A 21860-nucleotide genomic window follows, 5' to 3' on the forward strand; every position below is an offset into this window, starting at 1 on the left:
AATGTGAAATTAAATTTCACGTCTGTGCTGCATTATTTTCCTTTGCTAAACGATAAAGATGAAATTTCTTACCCAGCTTTTTACACGTTATCACAGGTTAAACAAATTATTAAAAAACTCTTATTAAATGCTATTTAAACTTTGTTAATAACAAATAACGAATGGTATGGGTTTTAAATCTTGTCCCTTATTCAAAACTTTCTCTGGAATAATTAAAAAATATCAAAGTTATATTCGATTTCATTCTGAAAGGAGAAATGACTGAATGATAAACAAACGAGAGAAATATAGGTAATACCATTTTTCCCAACCATGACATCAAGATTATTTTATATTTTGTTAAACGTGATTCGGTCCTCAATTATTATTTACATTGTGTAAATCAATTTCATATTTCCGAAATTGGTACAAAAGAAATATTTTCTCCATTTACTTTGGTTGTAAAAAAATATCCCGTTTTAGTACCACTGTACAATTTGATAAACTTTTTATAGAATCATTTTGTTTTCTCTCAGCGGGTACAGTGGCCTATACTACCCAAGTTCCTTTAACTTCACTTGTAATTTCGACAACCGTAACTGTGGTCTCCATATAGCATCCGGTATGGAATAACCGAACAATCTAAGATCACGATAGAAGAAAGCGATAAGGGACTTGAAGACATCGTTCGGGATGGTGCGGTAGTACTTTACCATGTTCTCATCGCTGGAACTGTCAGTGATTGGCTTTGCAGGATCAGTATCTGGGTACTTGAGCGAGGAATCGTTCGTCGCCGATCTTAAAAATGTCTCTGCATCCTCTTGCACGGTTTCGTACTTTCCGATGAAGTCGTAGTCGACCGTACATGGATGACATAACTCGTATTGAACGGTCCAGTGATCGTTTGGTGTTTTCTGCGCGATGACGAATCGAACAAACTCAACGAACGAATATGGTTGAGTCTTATTCCTCCCTTTCAGATATTTGGGATCGGTTGTGATAAACCACTGGGTAACAGAATGACAAAAGGGGCATTGCTTGCGATCCTGCGGATTCCTTCCATCCATCTTTTGGCGATAGGCCGACAGCAGGCGTGAAAAAGGATTGCGAACAAACAGAAAGTTAGTGTAGTCTTGGAGTTTCTTATTGGCCTCTGTCTGTTCCAGTTGGCCCGGTGTCTTGAAGGCAGAGTTGGATTCCTTATGCATACTTTTCTGACGGTCCTTGATATCGACGATGCCGTAGGCCACGAGGAAGAGTTGCTTCCAGCTAGTGCACCCTACCTTTGGCACATAGCAATACAGCAAGCGATACTTATCAATGACAAGGGTGTGCTGCATTGAGGCGAGTGCCTTTTTAGTCAGCTTGCGGTCTCTCGATGGATGTATGTTGAATAATTCGGAGCAAGCCTTACGTAGGACACTTTTGCGCACTTTCTGCCGATTTAGGACATCAATATGCAACTGTGCAATGAGAAATTAAACAAAAGAACGAAATAAACACAGGCTTTGTTTTATATTCCATTTCCCACTATCACATGGATTGAAGTCTTTTGTCTTCTTTGTGCATGGCTGATCGTCAACGAAACGGAGTTAAGTCTTTTGACAACTCTGCTTGTTGATACGGCAGGCAGCCAGTGAAAACGAATTCGTTTAATAAAATTATAGAATGCAAGCAGTACTTCAAACAAACTGAACTTTGCTATTCCTGGCTCATTTTTCCTGATCGAGTGGTCATAATAATTTATGAAAGGGCATGTACATGTACATAATAAAAAAACTTGTTATCAATGTAATTGTTATCATACCGTTCGCCAAATTATTTATTGGTACCCTTTCTTCAAATTGCTTTAAATCATTTATACGTAAAATATGCATCATATGAGTTGCATCAAATGAAAGAGGAGGATTTAAGCTTTAATGAGATGTGTCATTTATTGATTATATTAGTGATTAAGTTATGATAAAACATCGAGAATTCTCGGTTTAGTTTTTTCTTGGACGCACTGTAGCGTCGAATTGAGAAGCGCCATATATCCTGTCGCCATATCCTATGCAGAAAGCATCATGCACCTATAGATTATTGGAAATTACGGTATTTGCTTCGGTGAATTCACGTTGGTTGTAGAATTTACACTTTTGCACTCGCTTCAAATTGAATAGAGTGGTTAAGTGTGATGTCATCAAAAAAACATTTTTAGAATTTCTCAATGTTTACTTCATTTACTGAAAGAGCATCAAAAAGAATGTCCAAATGTCGAAAATTAATTGAATATGTTGAGTATTGACTGAGATATGATCATCTAAATAAATAGATTTCCTATAGGAACTCAGTGTTATTTTGCAATTTTTTTCTCAATGATTATTTTTACCTTCATTGTGTTGTTTGCTTTTTCGTCAAGTTCAGCTGGGCGATCGCTAACGACAGCTGGGTGATCTCCAACGACTGCACGGCGATCTTCAACGACAACAACAATTCCTTCCGATTCGTCATTTGTCTGATCATCATACTTCTGTATGATGCTGGGGAACATTGGACCCGAGTTGTCCGAGGCTACATGAAAGAAATATATTCAATTCATTTTAATTATATTCTGTTTGATTCAGATGAATTTATTCTTTTCAAATGACTACATAACTCTATTCTAATGATAACATCCAAAAAACGACAAAAACCCCAAATCGAAAAATTGGCCTCTGGAGTATGGGTTTTTTTAACACCTGCCGAAATTTTACCGATTTTTGCAGTGTAAATCGAAACTTCGGTCGGATGGCGGTTTTACGTCACGTGACTCTCCTCGCTTATGTACGATCGCACGCAGAGAAGCAACAAGTCGCTCATGCGCACTTCTCACCAAAAAAAAAAATCGGTATAAGCAAACACCAATGTATTTTATGGATTACAAATGCCTCCATCAAAATCTGTTGGATGCCCCTTTTCCGTTGAAAAATGCCCATTTCCCATTCTCATAAGTGTCTTTCTTCTTCCCTGGTGAATGCCTCTTTTTAGGTGTAAGAAGTGCCCCATTTTCATCTCTGATAATTACCCTTTAATTTTACTTTGACACGCCCTTCTTTTTTTCTTTTAATAATTAGTGTCTTATCCCTTTCGATAAGTGTCCCCTTTTGAACTCATAATTAAACGTGCTCCTAATTTAAAGCGACTATAATTGAACACTTTCCCCAAAGCTCACTCGCTCACACCTATATAGATGATATAATTATGTTACTTATCAAAGGTCTTTTCAGTCTTCCGTTATGTGATTAATCCTCTAACAGGACTTTTTTCGCACTGCGACCTCAAGAATCTGTAGATTGTGCTCGCTCGCCAATAATTATTCAGACCATCACACCCAACTGCAAAGTATGAAGCTTCAGCAATATATGATGTATAAAAAGAAACAAATATTGAAATCATCCCTTTGTAGGTGAGCTTTTTTGTTGACCCCCCCCCCCCCCAACCACCCCCACTTTGGAAGTCGGTCCGCCGCCCCTGGACACGTGTCATTCGCTGGAAGGGATAACTGATTTTTTTTTTTTAAAGGCGCATATCGGGCTATTGTACCCAACCTTTGAAACCACAATGGCACACCCCAAGTACACATCTCCAACAAATATTTTAAAAGTGATATGTAAATATTTGATTAACCAAACAATTCATGCGAAGTAGCATGTGAAATGCTTTGAAACTGCCTATTTTCCAAGGCCTATTATGTTAAAATACATTTTGGATTGGATTGAAAGAACGTGCCCCTGATGGAGGCTTATGGAGGCTTATTGCCATGACGACCTTCGTCATTGCCTTGTTTTCGTTCACATTCTGCCCCATTAATATTTGCAATGACGACCTTCGTCATTGCCTTGTTTTCGTTCACATTCTGCCCCATTAATATTCTTCTCCTGGTTTTCCTTATCCTTATCGTCAGGAAATCGCATTCATTTTGCACGTAGTGCGTGTTATTCCAAGTTTGGTGCTTTCCTCATGTTCTTTTCCTTTAATAATTTCATAGGCATAGTCTCTAACATCTCATCAAGGTCACTTCATTCTTCGATTTTCGAAATCACTCATGCATAACCGTCCAGGCACCATTTTGTCCGTTTCTGCTCCATTTTAAGGCTTTTCTTTCTTCCTTCCTATTTCCACTATCCTAGATCCTACAAACTTCTAACAAATTCCTCTAGATAGTCTAAGAGATGTTCTTTTATCTGCGACAAATAACCTGACCTTCAAAATGCCATATTCGTATTGCGCGCAGATAACAATGGTGTCAAACTGACCGCAATGAAGTGCCCTTTCGAATGATACCAAGTATGGTATATGTTCACACAGAAAATTGTGAGTAAATCGCATTTGAACAAGGGTGACTATACGACTTCCGCCGAGTTTCCGCCCGATTATAACACGTATCGGCCATGACGTCATTTTTTCAGACTGCTTTTCGCCCCCTTTAAATATATTTTTTTCCCTAAAAATTTGCAGTGACATTCCGAGTTGCAATACGCAGGGCACCTCGTAGCCGGATTTTAAAAATTTGTCAAGGAGGCCATTTAAGACGCAATTTTGTCCTATAAATCTATTTTGCATCACGTGTTTCGAAAAAAAAAAAAAGAGTGGTTTAAAATAACAACCATAAAATCCTCTTTCCAAACATACCAAATACGGCCCATAAAGAGACATAAAGAGAGAGAGAGAAAAAACAATTTAAAGCTTATCTGCCGTAGTTTACAGGAGGGATTAGACCGCTCTGCAAGGTCACTGGACAGGTGGTTATCTCATCAACTCAGCTCTCAGTTAACATAAGAAAAAGAGGATCATGGGGGACCAATGGTCACCGATTAGGCATTGTTTGTTATATAGAGGGCGCAAGTAGCTACCAGTAGTGCAGTGGGCCTTTAACTCCGGTCATAATACAGATCTTGTACGTTTTCCGCCTATGCATTACACGCATTGTGTACGGGGCAAATCGGGTTCACGCTTTTGGCCCCCAGAACGATCTTTATTTCAATGAAGAACCTGCACCAAATCCCATTGGTTTTTGCACGCAGTGCTTGCGAACCCTTTCTAGGTTCTTTCCCCTATCCCAATTTCTTTCAAAATTCGTAGTCGTAGTCACTACCATCCCATCAAGGTCACTGTTGAGGCCTTTCATCGCCCTACCTATCTCCAATATCACAGAAGCTACATAGTACGAAGTTGATCAAAATCATCAACATATTGCGTTACCATCACTACTTCATTTGTCTCGGAATTTAGTGTAATAGGTTTAACAGTCAATTTAGTAGATTGAGCGCTTTAATTGTTGTTATCTTTTCCCAAAGACATAATACAAACCGACATCGTGGTGTCTAATTTAAGCACGTCCTACATGTACTTTGGATCCGGAAGCAGCTCATTTCTAATGTAAAGGAATTAATTTTCATGAAAGTTCACTTGACTATATTATGAACAGGCTTCAAAATATATATTTATTACATAATATATTATATATGTGCATGGCTCAGATCAAGGGTACACTTAGATTGAACACTGGGAAATTGTTCAATTATCCAAAACCATGAGACCCAGACACAAATTAGCATTTTTGTATTAGAAAGTACCATTGGGGGAAGCTCCAAACAAGTTTTTAGCTTCATTGAGTTCAAATTAAAGATTTTAGAGCAATTTTATGATGAAAAAGGCCTATTTTTAGCACTTTTAATGTTACATTAAAACATGCACTAATGGGTTACCATATTTTTACTAATGGGATGCAAAACTTGTGATTTTTTTTATCTTGATGTAAAATCTATGTAATAATTAACATTTCTGTTGAGTTAATTCCTATTATTTTACTTTCTTATTCCATTTACACGTGATACAATTTTTGTAATATGTACATAACTTTGGTGTCCTGCAAATTTTCAAATCTTACTAACTGAAGAATGGTGTATAAATAATTGATTTATTTACAAGCTTGCTTATAATGTTTAGTTTCACTTTATCTTTGATTTCCAATCAGATCATTTCATTCTGGGTCATATTTTTAAAAATAATCAGATTTCTGTAAATGGAAAATGTTTGGTGTCCTTCAGTTATGTACATATATGTACATGTACATACCATGCAACAGAATCTATACAAAAACATATTGTATTCTTTCAAAATGATAATGCAATGGTGTATATAGGTGAATGAAGAGCACTGATAACATTGGATTCCCCATTTTAACTTGTATGTGTGATTTAATCAACAATGAGTGGACACCAAGTTATGTACGTGACAAGTTATGTACGTACACCATGTTTTTTTTTCTTCAATAAGACCACCTATATTTTGTTATTTGTTATGGTAAGGTAGTAAACAATGTATAAGACATACACAATAATGTCTGATTTGGTGAGAAGAATATTACAAAATATTGCAGTTTGAGCTTTTTCATGTCATTTACATAACTAAGACACCGTAACGGTTATGAAAAGACACCGAGTTATGTACGTTACTGCCAATCAAAATTTGAAATAAATTTTCATAATGAATCAATTTATTTCTTTCAGCATGAATTGCACCCTTGTGCATTTTCATTTAAACAAACATGAATTTAAGGAACCAGAATTAAAATTTGAATGTAAAACCACTTACTTTTGGTGTCCACAGTTATGTACGATTAAGTACAGAAATCTTACATTTCAGTCCTGAAATAGTAGTTTACAAACTATTTACACATTGCAAATTATGTTTCATTCAGGAAACACATCATTCCTTCAATTGAAGTCGTTATTAGACTAATGCAAAACCATATCTGACAATAAGGCAAAGAGAAAGCATCTACAAGTGAGTGTAGATAATAAGATGTACTGTACATAACTCGATGTCCACATTTGTTTTTGAAAAAAGTTGATATGGCAATGGTTTTAAGTTTTGTTTACGGTTTGTTTTAACATCTAATGTACTTTGTCAGAAAAAATTAAATTATAAGAGAAATATCAGCATGAAGTGGACACCGAGTAATATGTACGTAACATTTTTGATGATGTGATATTTGGCTACTGATTGCCGTTTAACGGCAATTTGGTAAGGTCTGATTTTGTAGCTGTGTGTTGCATAATGTTTGCAGATTGCAAAAATAATGTTGCCACAGTCTATAATTGACTTTTAAAAATTCACCTCATATGTAACACTTTTGTGCCCTTGATCGGAGCCATGCACATATATATATATATATATATATATATATATATATAAATTTGTGTTGTTAATACCATAACCGCACATGCATATTGTTAAGAAACGTAGTACATCATTGAATTCGTGACTAAAAATTATCTTGGTTGCTCACATTGGAGTATGATACGCAAATAGAATGGCGCAAAGAGTGAGAAAAGAAAGACAAATAAAGGAGATTAACAAAGGGTGAGGGGTGAGGGGGTAAAAAGAGGATAGTACGACCACTCCCACACCTATACCCCTTTTCGTTTAACTTGTTAATTATTATAGTACTGTTCATCAAGTTGGACTGATAGGCCTGGTCCATGATACAAATCACGTGACCCCTAAGTTGCAGCTGACCTCAGCCACTTTACTATTATAGTGCGGCACTATAATTTTGTTCTATTTGGTTTCAGGTCGTGGCAGCCACGTCCTGAAACCAAATAGAAAAAAATAACAGCTAATTTATCAAATGCAATGTATATGGATGGTAACATATTTTTATTTTTTTAATTGAAAACAAAATGTTTTCTGTAAATCCGGTAATTTATGAATGTGAAATGATGGAAGAAGACACTGAAGCAAATTTATGTAAAATTTAAAATCTCCCACTAAAAAACTACCAAAATTGAGCTGTTTAATTATAGAGCTGTGTGCCGAAGCTTACTTACCGGGCCGGTGCTTGATGTAGAGAAAGACATTTAAAACAAAGGATGTGGCGAATACCAAAATAATAGTTGACCGCATTATCAACTTCATCTCCTGTAGACAAAATTATTACAGCTGTTACTTCGAATTCATTTACGCAAGCTTACATTAAAATATCAACAAAAATCCACCTTGATCAGTGCAATAGAGAGCACCATTGTATTGTAAACGGATGGCTGCATGCACGGTTTGCAAACTTATTTCCGTTAATTTTGTGCCTGATTAAAGATGTTCAACAATTCGATGATTTAAATTTGGCCCAATTAGCTTAGGCTAAGGATCGAGATTCACCAAAAGAGCATGGATGTCGTTCACGAAACTTTCGCTGAAGACTAGGAAAATGCGAACGAAGTAGGACCATTTGTAGAAAACTTCAGAACAATAACTTATCGGTGACGTCCAGAAAAAAAAATGCAAATATTGATATCAAATATTACTCTCTTTGTATGTCAAACAATTTCCTAGACGACGTCACGACGTTGGCGATACCAACTCGGGGGCGTAAATCCATACCGAGGAGTGGGGGGATGATTAGTCCAGATTCTGGCCAACACTACCTCTCCTACTTACTTGCTACCAGCCGATGATGGCGATGGCGAAAAAATAGTCCAGACAAAAACCTAGCGACCTTGCCACAGGGTCAAAAAATCAAGCCTTATTACGTAATTTTGATAGCGCCCAATTTATGTACCGCTGTGTACTGTGTGACATATTCGAACTCCCCTAGTAGTCCTGTAAAAGTTTTTCAGACCTGGAAAAGTTGATAAGTACAAGTTTTTTTTTTTTTGTTTTGTGTTCCAGATGGGTATTGAAGTAAATTCAGCTTGGTTGCCAGCTTGGCAACCTTGAGCAACTTTTTTTAATAGCCATATTAGCATAATCATCTAATTAGCATATGTGCAATATGTAATAATGTTGCTAATCTCAATCCAGGAAGCCTGAAAACATGGATAATACGACTTTTCAAGGGTTTTCTATGACGAGGAATTCATTTATGAGTAGACACCAGTTTTTGATTCCAAGTAATGCAATTGTCTTAAACAGCATAATTAGCATAATTATGTACAATGTATGGACTTCATTATCATTGTTTATCTATAAGCCTAAAAATGGTGCAATGCAACATTGTAAATCACTTTTGAAAGACTAATCATTAATTCATGAGAAGATATTCCATGTATATGTAGTATAATCAGCCTAATTAGCATAATATTTTGATTAGCATATGTGCGATATGTAATAATGTTGCTAATCTCAATCTAGGAAGCCTGAAAATATGGATAATAGGACTTTTCAATGGTTTTCTATGATGAGGAATTCATTTATGACACCAGTTTTTTTATTCCAAGTTATTTATTGTCTTTAATAGCATAAATAACATATATGTACAATGTATGGACTTCATTGTCATTGTTTATCTATAAAGCCTAAAAATGGTGCAATTTTAGAAGATAGGACATGTATATGTAGTATAATTAGCATAGTAATCTAATTAGCATATATGTGCAATATGTAATAATGTTGTTGTCAGACCCTTTTTATTAACAAGATATATTCTGTTTTTGAGTAAACCTATATTGCTTTAAATTGTTACACCCCTCTTTGAATTGTCCATTAAACCTTTTTTAGGTTTCGACCACCTAGCTGGTATATGCCACTGGCAGGGGCGTACGTAGGGGGGGGGGTTTGGGGGGTTCAAATCCCCCCTTTGGTATTTTTATGTGTGTAAACCCCCCTAACAAAAATAACCCCCCCCCTTTGTTTGTTTTGTTTTGTTTTGTTTTTGTTTGTTTTTTAATTTAAAAAAAAAATAAATAAATAAATTATGCCCACGGCTAACGTAAAGTGACCTTACCCCACCCCCCCCCCCCCCCCCCCCCCCCCCCTGAGCGACTTTTCGGTTGACTGAGTCGTTGCGATTTTTTTTTTTGGACTACCAAAAAAAAAAAAAAGTGTCCGCTTACCCCCCCCCGCAGCTTTTTAAGACCTGGCTTGGTTTTGTTTCTTAACAGAGTTCCACCATGGTTCCACCATGGTTCCACTTCCATTTCCCTCGGGACAAGAGTTGGGACTGCTGTCATTGTTCAGGCAACGCTCTCCGCCTGATCGATGTATTTAGTGCTTATTGACGAACGACTTGTGTTTTATCATTTGTACTTTATATGAACATTCTATTCTTTTCTTCTATTCTTTGATATTTTTCTAGTGTACAGTGTAGTTTACTTTGCTCTTTCGCTATCATTCATTGTATACCTGTACCACATATTGTAAAGCTTTGCATGTAAGCTATTTTTGTAATGATTCTTGTTTGTTGTTTGAATCATTGATGCCAGCCAGTTGTCACACTGGGAATTTATTATCGGTGTACCTTTGACACTGAATACTAATAAATACCTCTTTGGAATCTTTGGCACAATATATGTTTTAGACTTATGTATTTTAATGGATCTCCGTGGTTACTAATCTTAATTAATTGAACCGGCGCAGGCATATAAGGCCTGTGTAACATTGGTAATCTTAATCCAGGAAGCCTGAAAACATGGATAACATGAATTTTCCAGGGATTCTGCCACAAGCTTGAGCAACGTCGGGCTTGTACTATCAAGGGTTCTGGCTTTAGTAAACTTCAACATCCCTGGCCTATGTACGTATCTGTCTCACCACATCATCAATTCCATCATTATCATCTGCTTTAACCATTTTCAGTGTGCTTCCGAAAGTCTCTCTAAATCCAATGACTGAAGCCTAACCATCAATGCGTATGATGACCCCGTCATTTCCTAGACATTTCATGAGGTTCGACAACATTGCCTTATAACCCCCACTGTACACTTGACATACAATTTGTGAAGTTGAATAGAGTCCCAAATAATTGATATTCTACAAATGTGCTAATTAGGCTTATTATACAATAATTACACATTAAGCCAATTGCATTACTTAACATAAAAACTGGTGTCACATAATGAATCCCTCGTCGTGGAAAACCCTGGAAAAGTCATATTATCCATGTTTTCAGTCTTCCTGGATTAAGATTAGCAACATTATTACATATTGCACATACAGTGTAAATGCTAATTAAGCTCATTATACTACATCTACAGTGAATATCTTCTCATGAATCAATGTGTAGTCTTTCAAAAGTGATTTAAAATGTTGCATCACCAGTTTTAGGCTTTATAGATAAACAATGACGATGAAGTCCATATGCTAATTGGCTCATTATGCTATTTAAGACAATTGCAAGTTTAAAATAAATAATAGTGACATAAATGAATTCCTCGTCATGGAAAATCGTTGAAAAGTCACATTATCCATGTTTTTAGGCTTCCTGGATTAAGATTCAATCCAATTCAATTCAATTCAAATTTATTGGTCCAGAAGGAAATTCGTTTCGTTTACATGCACTGTTCACAGAGAAAAATAAATAAAATGTAAATGGGACATGATAAATACAACATAAAACGAGTATATAGAGAAAATAAACATATAGCCCATTATATAGATATTTTCTCTGATTTGTTCATGTATTTAGAGTAATTACCAAAACAATATAACATTGTAAATATTATTATTATTATCATTATCAATATTACTATTACTATTATTACTATTATTATTTGTATTGTTATTATTATTAGTTTGACTCATTATATCATCATGATAATAGAATATAAAAAGGAAAACATTAACCACAAACAGTTTAACAATCAAAGAGATTTATCATAGTTATTTTCTATATGGTGGAAAAATAACCATGTATATATCCTGATATTCCGATAGATCCACAACAATTATTGTCCCTATACATGAAACCTAAATATGGGTGCACTCAGTGCAGTATGTATAAAATATGAATACCTATTGAAGGCAGTATGAGATCAGTATTAATAAACATGCAATATATTACGACATGTGAGTATAAATAGAAAAGAGACTTTTTCATTTAATTTGAGAAAGAGATGGCTATTGTAAGAAATTAAATATACGTGTGCTATAATAAATACAGATATATTTTTGATAATTTCCTACAATCAAATAGAACAGAATAGGATACAAGTGATACATTTTTTACATTTTATATATCATTCAGCAGACGGATTGAGTACGGAACAAAAGAGTTCTGGGGGGCGTTTCATGAAACAATCAGTCGGTGGTTTTCACCGACTAATATCATGTTCACCGCCAATTTAGTCAGCGCCGGCTAAATTTGACCAATCACAGGCCTGGAAAATAGTCGGTGACAAAAGAATTGTCGGTGAACATGATATTAGTCGGTGAAAACCGCCGACTAATTGTTTCATGAAACACTCCCCAGGTATCTCGAAGTGCGGGATTTCTTTGACTGCCACCTTTTACCACTTCTTAACTTGACATAATTACCATTCAGGGGGTGACTGGAATCCCTTGACAGCTTGACAGCCGTTACCACTGCTTTGTTTCTGCAAACCTCATCAAAATCCATTGGTCTATCTATTATTTTGGCTGCTTGTTTGACAATGGTTTTGAGTTTTCCTTGATCTTTCTTTCTAGCACTATTGTACCACACTACAGAGTCATATGTCATTATACTTTCAACTACGGATCGATAAAAGAGTGACAATATGGTCCTATCAACATGGTATGAACGCAGCTTGCGCAGAAAGTGCATTCGCTGGCTCCCTTTTGTTGCGAGGGCTTTTGTATGCCCACTCCAGACCAGTTCTTTGTCAATGTTTGTACCCAAATATTTGTATGAAGTAACAATTTCAATATCTTGCCCTTTAATGCTTACAGGGTGGTCACTTGGTTTGCTTTCTACTTTGGTCCTGAAATCAAATAGGATCTCTTTAGTTTTCTGCACATTCAGTTCTAGATAGTTTTCCACACACCATGAGCTGAAGTTTTGTACACAATCTCTGTAATCATTTTCATCATTTTTAATCAGCCCTAAGATGGCAGTATCGTCTGCATACTTGAAACAGGTCTCACCTCCCTGCTTGAAAGTATGAACATTGTTAAAATGGGATAGAAGTCATTGGTATATAGAATGAAAATAATTGGAGAAAGTACACAGCCCTGGGGTGATCCAGTGTTGGTGTGCAGTGGTTCGGACAAAATGTTGTTTACTCTCACTTTCTGGCTTCTCGTGAGGAGAAAGTCCGTTATCCACAGAATAAGAGACGGCTTCACTTTCAGATGCAACAGCTTCTCTATAAGACGGTGCGGTTGTATCGTATTGAAGGCTGATGAAAAGTCAACGAACAATGCCCTTGCGTAACGTCTCGGTGTGTCCAAATGTTCTTGTCATGTATAGCCCTGCCATATGCACAGATTCCTAACTATACTTCACTGCACGAAACGCTTTCATGTAGCGTTCGGCAGGATTCAACGTTGTTTATTTGCAAGACCCTAACACAAAGTTATAAGCGTCATTTCTAAAGAAGTGCACTGGAAATTGATAAATATTGAAAAATATATCACTTTGAATAATAATTGTGCATTATTGTTGTCATTTTAAATATATATTGTTTAGATTTCAAATCAATATTTCAACTTTTTGGTGAAATTATCAACAACAAAAAATCGTATTTTGTTAATAATATTTTAAGGGAACCTTGAACCACCATGAGTTTCGTGTCATATTAGAGTACAAGTATTGGAGTAGATCAAATTATCTACATTTTGATACCAATCTCAACGGAATTGAAATTAATTAACATCGCAATTTTAAGTAAAAGAACATGATTTTGGGGTAATTTTTCCCCCAAAATTGCATTATATCCAAAAACGTTATTACCCACATATCAAGATTCGAAGTGCCTAATTCTTTCATAAGTTTCCAGGAAATTTCTCATATACAATGACAATATCTTGCGCAAACGAAATAAACTTGTATTTCTTTTCAGTGAAATGTTATAGCAACCCAAAAATATTGAATTGATTTCCACAAAAATATTTTTTTTTTTTTTTTTGTGGCTGTTGTTTAACTTGTATTCATGTCGATCGGCGTGATCGGTAATTTGTTTAAATCAAGTTTTATAGATAAAATTTAGGTAAAACCTAAAATCCCCATCATTGGTTTCGTGTCATTTGATGGATATATTTAAAACCCCTTCAAGTTTATATCAATTTCACTGAGTTATTAATTAGTTTACGTGTAAAATATTAATTTTTAGCCGAAACTTGTGCCGAAAAAGTTTGTTTCCCCTTATTTGTTGGCCATTTTAGTTAGTAATGCAGACAATTCAAAGGATTAGGAGTGTTGAATGCAATTTATAAGTACTTCAATACTTTGGGATGTTTCAGGAAATGGGGGCATAGAGGCAGTCCCCCCCCCCCCCCCCCACACACACACCAGTGGCGGATCCAGGAATTTCTTACCGGGGGGGGGGGCACAAAATCGCATGGGGTGAAATATATGAAAAACGATGGAGCGAGGCGTCAGCGGCGAGGGAGCGGAGCGACTAAGCGGGGGTGGGTCTAGGAGGGGGTCAGAACCCCCTCCCTGAGTATAGGAAGCATTTGCAATTTTAGAACCACATAAGGTGCATTTTCAGGCACTTCCTGGAGTAATATGACGTAAAATTGCTTTTTCCTACCCCCTCAAAGAGTAGGGATCCAGGGGCGGATGATGGGATCTGGCTTTCTGCTAAGGGGGGGGGGGGTGACCCAATGACGACAAGGAGCATCGTCCACGAGCCGCGTAGCGGCGAGGCTATTTTTTTGTTGTTGCTATTTTGAACCCCCGTAAGTGATGTTTTCCTGGCATCTACTGACACAATGGAGACCATAAAAAGCAGTGCATGATAATTACGTCTTTTTAAATCAAGTAACAGTTTAAGGGGGATCGACCCAAAGACGATGCAGAGCATTGTCCACGAGCCGCGTAGCGGCGAGGCGATTTTTGGGGGTGCTATTTTGAACCCCCGTAAGTGATGTTTTCCTGGCATCTATAGACTAACACAATGGAGACCATAAAAGCAGTGCATGATATCGTCTTTTTAAATCAAGTAACAGTTTAAGGGGGGTTCGACCCAATGACGACACGGAGCATCGTCCACGAGTCGCGTAGCGGCGAGGCTATTTTGTTGTTGTTGCTATTTTGAACCCCCGTAAGTGATGTTTTCCTGGCATCTACTAACACAATGGAGACCATAAAAAGCAGTGCACGATAACGTCTTTTTAAATCTAGTAACAGTTTAAGGGGGGTTTGTCCCGATGACAATACGGATACTATGTGGGTCTGGACAAATGATGGCGTTTTTCTATTCACATCACATTTTCACTTGGCAGCCCAAGGGGGGGGGGGGTTAAACCATCTAACCCCTCCCCCACCCCCACAGATCCGCCACTGGGATCTTTTGCAAACTGGAAGCAATTAGCATTACATGTAGGTGATGGAAAAAAGTGCTTGCGAAAGGGATAGAAACTTCGCGGCCACAGGGATGACAGAAAATAATATGACAATGAAACCAGCGACTAATGGCGGGGACAATCTGCATGCTGAAAGAGCACTTAGAATAGGTATATCGGAAATTTAATTCAAGACTAAGTTATAGGTTATAAGTTAGAAGTTATAAAGGAGATAAAAATCTTTGGTATTAGTCATGTTCGACTTAAAATTGCATGCCCCCCCCCCGCCCCTTACCCGGTAAAAAAAAAACACCTTCTTATAATATCATACCCCTTTCTTTCTTTTCCCTTCTCATTATTCTCCTTTTTCCCCTTTTCTCTCCTCCGTCTTTCCGCCTCTCTTCTTTTTCCGCCTTTTCTCTCCTCTCTTTTTCCCTTTCCCCTCCTTTTTCTCCTCTCCCCTTTTCTTTCGTTCCTCTTTTCTTCTTCTTTCTCTCTTCACACACACACACGCACCACACACACACACACACACACACACACACCCACACTCTTTATTTTGAGTCCCACCACTTAGAAAATGATGTATAATGGTCAGGGGCGTCGCTAGACCTTTTTTAGTGGGGGGGGGGGGGGGGTTTGGGCCAACGATTACCGACAAAACTAACCTCCAATTATTTCGTCAACTTAGTCAGCATCATAGCTATGTATTTTAATGCAGGCGCGGAGCTAGGATCTATTTAGGGATCGAGGGCCGGTAGTGAGCAGGCGAATCACTCAAAGAGTGCGCGAAGCGCGAAAGCTTAGACGTTTCCTTAAATTATTAGGAAAAGAAGACGATTTTATTGTACCGTTCTCGACTCTTAACCCTTGTCTGAATGAATTCCCCCTCCTCCCCCCCCCCCCCCGCCTCTCCCGCGCGTAGCGCGAAAGCTTTGGCGTTTCATTAAATTATTATAAAAAGAAGACGAATTGCTGTACCGTTCTCGACTGTTAATCCTTGTCTAAATTCAGTTCCCCCCCCCCCCCCCCCCCCCCTCCCGCGCGGAAATTTTGGCGTTTCATTAAATTATTATTAGAGAAAGTAGACAATTCGTTGAACCGTGCTCGACTCTTAATCCTTGTATGAATTCAGTTTCTCTCTCTCTCTCCCGCGCGAAGCGCGGAAGCTTTGACATTTCATTAAATTATTAGAGAAAGTAGACGATTTGTTAAACCGTGCTCGACTCTTAATCTTTGTCTAAATTCGGTTTACCCCTTCCGCACAAAGCGCGGAAGTTTTGACGTTTCATTAAATTATTAGAGAAAGCAGACGATTGGGTGTACTATTCTCGACTCTTAATCCTTGTCTGAATTCAGTTTCCCCCTTCCCGCGCGAAGCGCGAAAAGCTTAGACGTTTGATTTAACTATTATAGAAAGAAGACGATTCGTTGCACCGTTTTTGGCTCTTATTAAGCCCTATTTATCTGAATTCATTTCATGCCATTTTGAAAAGTAAAAATATTTACCTCGATCGACTAGAGCTCATCTGAAAATTGAGGGGGGGTGTACATTTAGCAGTGTTCTGGATTTGGGGGGGGGGGTCTCCAAGGCAGGAAAAGCCAGCGAAAAGCCGGCGAAAGGGGGATTCAGAAATTTTGGCAGTCCTGAGATAGGGGGGGGGCTGTGCTTTCAAAGGGAGGGAACGAGCATACGCGTACCCTAAATAACACTGAGCGGGGGGGGGGGGGGGAGCCAGGCATCTACTGTCCATGATTGCACTTTTAAGCGCTCGCGCGCTGGCGTACTTTACGTCTGGGCTATAATAATACCTTGCAAAATAACGAAAAATTATTCTGAAGTTTATGAAGTGCTTGTTCGCGCACGTCGTGCAACTACTTTTAATGATCGTGACATACTGTATACGTGTAGGCTATACAGTTATACATACATACAAAAAATAACTCATTTCTCATGCATTATGCTGAAATTGAAACAATCATATTTTTTTTCTTCTTCTTCTTCCTTTTTGTTCTCTCTTTTTTTTTGTAATAATTATCAGGGGGGATGATTGTACAGGCCATCCCCCCTACTTCAAGCCAGGGGGGATGCAGCCCCCCCCCCCCACCCCCCGGGATTTACGCCCCTGCAATGTACATTAATTGTCCCATAGTTATTCCGAGCCTGATGATAATGATAATCACGAAATCACGAAATACTGTCTTCTTTACAAAGGCTCTCTATAAGTTACGGGATCAGTGGATAGCCTTGGAGTGGTTTAAGAACTATACCTCCACAACAGAAAGCAATACCTACTCATAGACGATGCACATTGTTCTATAAAGACCATTGAATGTGGCATGCCTCAATGTTCTATTTTAGGTCCATTACTTTTTATTGTATAAATGATTTTTACATGTCCTCAACAACCCTGTCCTTCAGTTTGTTTGCTGACGAATCTAACATGTTCTTTTCTCATCAAGACCATGTAGAGGTGTCGTGGATGAGTGGATACATCGCCGGACTGTCGATCACAAGGTCCGCGGTTCGAGTCCCGCCGCGGCACTAATGTCCTTTGGCAAGACATTGATCTATATTTGCCACTCTCCACCCAGGTGTTAAATGGGTACCGGTAGGAAGGATTTCCTTAAAATCCTGTGAGCGTCAAAATCGGCAGCCTAGCCATAGCCGGGTAATGTAGGACCTTGCAAGGTCGATACGTGCGCTATATAAGAATCCAATATTATTATTATTATTAAATTGAACTGAGAACGATCACGAGTAGTTGCTGACTGGATCAACACAAATAAGTTGTCATTGAATATACAAAATAAGCAATAATTATTATATGCTCTTTAGTAAAAGCATTGATAACAATTGGGAAAAACTGATCTGATCGATATACCAGAATACTTCCCAAGTGTATTATTATCATTTAATTAAATTTCAGGTGAATGTAAATCGTCACAAAGCAATGATTTGGCTTTATATACCATTCCAAACATTGTTTAAGCCTGTTTTATGTCTTCTTTTCATGGAAAACGGTGGGAAAATGCTCCTTTTATCATTATTAATTATGAGCGCATTTCTCATCCAATGTTGCATTTGATAAGAAAGACGGATTATTATGACCATTAATGCACAAAATATTTGTATAGAGGCGAATCTTCATGGCTACTACTACTATTCGTAAATTCCATCTGAAATATGCCTTTTCACGCTGAACTTGTTTAAAACCCGAATTCATTGGTCAACTAAAACGAGTTGAATGAGCTGAACGAAGCCCTAGTTCTAACCTTAACCCTAACCCTAACTCTTATCCTAACAATATTCTCAATAAAATGCTACCCCACCCCTTTATCATGTCTAACTGAAGAATGATAATGGATGCATGTAGTTCAAAGTTAGAGGTTTAGGTTGTTTAGGAATACCTTGATATGGATAAGTTTAAAGTTTTAATATCATTATTATTACAGAGAATACTATGCTTATTTTATTGGGTTTAGGGCTGGGGAATAGAATTTGGTTTTATAGTTAATTTGTGTTTACCGTCTGATTTAGGGTCGGTGTTTATGAGTAGACTATACTGTAGGTAAGGGACTAATTGGTTATGGGTTAGGTAAGTTTGTCGGTTTATGACTATGTTTAGGGTGTTGGCCTTTAAAGTTACAGTGTGGATAGGTTTGGGGTCAAGATTAGAGATTAGGTTTATATTTGATTTGAAGGCGATGTTTGGTAAAATGGCACATAAAACTTCAATAGGGTAAGTGTCAAGAGAAAACGAAGAAAAGCAGAAGACGACTAAATTCAAAAGAAAAGGGGGAAATGAAATGAAAAAGAATTATATTATGCAGATTTTGCACTATGCAGCAAATATAAACATTTGATAATCTTTAAATTAATTCATTGTGCCACTCTTGTTTATGACGATCGATGAAAAAGCGGAAAAGTGCAAATTGTAGCATCTGTTATAAAAACAGAAGTTTACATGTACTTTTTAGATATCAGAATAAACTTTTGTTATACAATATCGTTCATGATTTGCGACTTTTCCCTAAAAATGAATCCCCGAAATTAAAAAGAAAAGGTAAAGTGAGGAAAAATAATTGTGACGGTCTGATTCAGTTTCTACTGGTAAAACCGCACCCCTGCTCAAAGTGGGAAAAGCCCTCTATTGACTCTTTCAATTTGCAAATAAATAAACAAAACTACGAACAGTCGCTTTTAATCTCATTCTGCATGCATGCTCTATAGGATTTATTTTTAAATCTTTCATGTACTGTAGGTAGGGACCAATCGATGTGGATTTAAAATTAATCTTCGCTAGGATTAAAAAGTTTTAATCTGTAAATGAATAAAAAATAAGTTCAAAAGATTTATATTATAAATCTTTCTAGATTAAAATTAACCCTGATAAAGATTTAAAAGCAATCCTTTTTGGGACTTCTTTTTTTTTATATTTGAAACTCGGATTAAGAACCAGTTTAGCAATCTTTTAAGATTAAAAATCAATCTTTATGGATTTAATTTCATTCAAATCCTGCTTAAGATTTAAATTTTAAATCCCTGTAATTTAGAGGCCCGTCCACTATTTCAAGCGTCTTCGTGACCTTTTTATTCATTTTGTATAGTAAAGGCAATTATTGCAAAGTGGAAAGAAAATTGATATCTACAGTTTTATTGCCAGTAATTAATGTACCGGAGGATCGAATAGGAGAAGTCGAAGAAAAAGAAGAAGATGATGAAAAATAGAGAACAATTTTATTAAAGGAGAAGAAGAAGAAGAAGAAGAAGAAGAAGAAGAAGAAGAAGAAGAAGAAGAAGAAGAAGAAGAAGAAGAAGAAGAAGAAGAAGAAGAAGAAGAAGAAGAAGAAGAAAGAAGAAGAAGAAGAAGAAGAAGGAGAAGAAGAAGAAGAAGAAGAAGGAAGAAGAAGAAGAAGAAGAAGAAGAAGAAGAAGAAGAAGAAGAAGAAGAGAAGACGAAGAAAAAGAATATGCTGAAGAAGAAGAAGAAGAAGATCATATTTAAAGTCAAATTCTAAATGAACCAGAACATAAATTCTCAACTAATTATAGCTTAATTGACACCAAATAAACGAGGAACATGGGAAATATTGAATAACTGAGGCAACTTTTGAGAGAGATAGACACTTTTTGAAGCTTCGCTGGCTCAAAAAAGAAGAAGAATCTGACAAGTATAGGCAACCCCCCCCCCCCCCCCCCCCCCCCACTCCGGGGTCGGAATGATGCATGCGTGTTACCAAAATGTCCGGTAAAGGGGTACTTTTCGTGCGACAGAGTCCGGCCCGAGATTGTAAAAAAAAAAGGTAGTATTTGACTTTTCACCCGGAGATTTTTTTGAAAAGGGGGTGTTTTTTCCTTTTTTCTCTCATCTCTTTGGACTCCTGAGAAATTATTTCCGAATTTAGGGTGGTACATTGAGCATTTTTCTGTATATTTAGGGGGGTCTCCACTGAGGCAGGAAAAGCCCGCGAAAGGGGGTTCGGAAATGTTGGCAGTCCTCAGATAGGGGTGCTTTCAAAAAGAGGGAACAAGCATACGCGTACCCTAAATAACACTGAGTTTTTTTTTGGGGGGGGGGGGCGTTTAGATATTCGGACGTATTCGGGCAAAGGGCGAAAAGGTAATAGGGCACACCGATGGCACACCCATTCATATGGGCCCGGTATCTCTGCAGCGCATACTGGCTGCGGAAAAGTTCGTACTGTGATTGCGCGCGTTACGCGTACGCGTTTTTTCATGTTGTTTTCGCCATGTTGGGCTAGGCGATAGCTTCCGGGGATACGTATTCCACCGATGGTTATCTGATATTTCATCCAAAACAAGATAATTGGTAAGTTTAACAAATCTAAATATTTGCCGATATTTTGTAGGATATCTATTATTGTTGCTTTTTTCTTCAAAACAATTGTCGATACATGTGGAAGAGAAAGTATTTCCATCATTCATCTATAAATAATGAGAGGAGTCCCAGACGTTGTATTTTGTGTGGGGTTGGACTCGGTGGTCGGTCATTCTCACTCGGGTCGTCGGCCGTTTAGCGCTAGCGTCCCTGATATCGACGGTTGTTCCGCTTAGACTTCTTCTGGCTCCACTGACCAAAGATTGTGTTAAAAATTGTTGAACTGATTATTGACACAAAGAAATGAGAGTGATCAATGCTCACTGATATTTGTTAGGTCTAGACCTAAATAATGAATCTTTTTTTTTTTTTTTTTAAGAAGATGGCCGTGTCATTAGAAATTGCAAAAACGAAGGTTTCCAGATCTATCATCTGCATCTAGCCACTCCAGCAAAGCATAGAGTCAATGCTAATGCGTATCGACCTCTAACTTAGCGCTGTAGTACGTGCTGAGTGGCAGCAATTGCACACAATGCACACAATTGTACACTAATGCACACAATGAATACGAAGTGGCTGATCGGCAAATTTGACCGTAGATCTAGACTCACGATTTGAATTTTCAAAGTATTTTTTGTAACATCGGTAAGTTGAAAAGATTTTATTTTACTCTTTTTTAGGTGTCATCAATTGTCACTAAAGTACTGATTTTGAGTAAACTCAATTGAGTTTTGAACAGTGGTGTTTGAAATGTTGAGAATCAATAGAAGTCGTCTAAACAGTCTTTAATACACAGCCAAGATAGTAATTC

General features: G+C 37.4%; 2 protein-coding genes across 2 annotated transcripts in view; one reads left to right on the plus strand and one right to left on the minus strand.

Annotated features, from left to right (window-relative positions):
• Window positions 1-533: 533 nt before the first annotated feature.
• LOC100889129 (carbohydrate sulfotransferase 14-like) lies at window positions 534-12337 on the minus strand. The gene is made up of 3 exons (XM_030981299.1): window positions 12256-12337; window positions 2351-2532; window positions 534-1442 (listed from the first exon to the last, which is right to left on the minus strand). The coding sequence occupies exons 1-3, from the start codon at window positions 12335-12337 to the stop codon at window positions 534-536; spliced, it is 1173 nt and encodes a 390-aa protein (XP_030837159.1).
• Window positions 12338-20933: 8596 nt separating this feature from the next.
• Window positions 20934-21860, plus strand: part of LOC578768 (cytoplasmic FMR1-interacting protein 2) — a 35586-nt gene continuing 34659 nt past the window's right edge. Inside the window, exon 1 of the mRNA XM_030980804.1 lies at window positions 20934-21040. The gene's annotated coding sequence lies outside the window, so the exon portion shown is untranslated. The remainder of the gene's footprint in view (window positions 21041-21860) is intronic.

The sequence above is a fragment of the Strongylocentrotus purpuratus genome, unplaced genomic scaffold (assembly GCF_000002235.5).
Source record: "Strongylocentrotus purpuratus isolate Spur 01 unplaced genomic scaffold, Spur_5.0 spur5_scaffold_11, whole genome shotgun sequence".
Taxonomy (NCBI): Eukaryota; Metazoa; Echinodermata; class Echinoidea; order Camarodonta; family Strongylocentrotidae; genus Strongylocentrotus; species Strongylocentrotus purpuratus.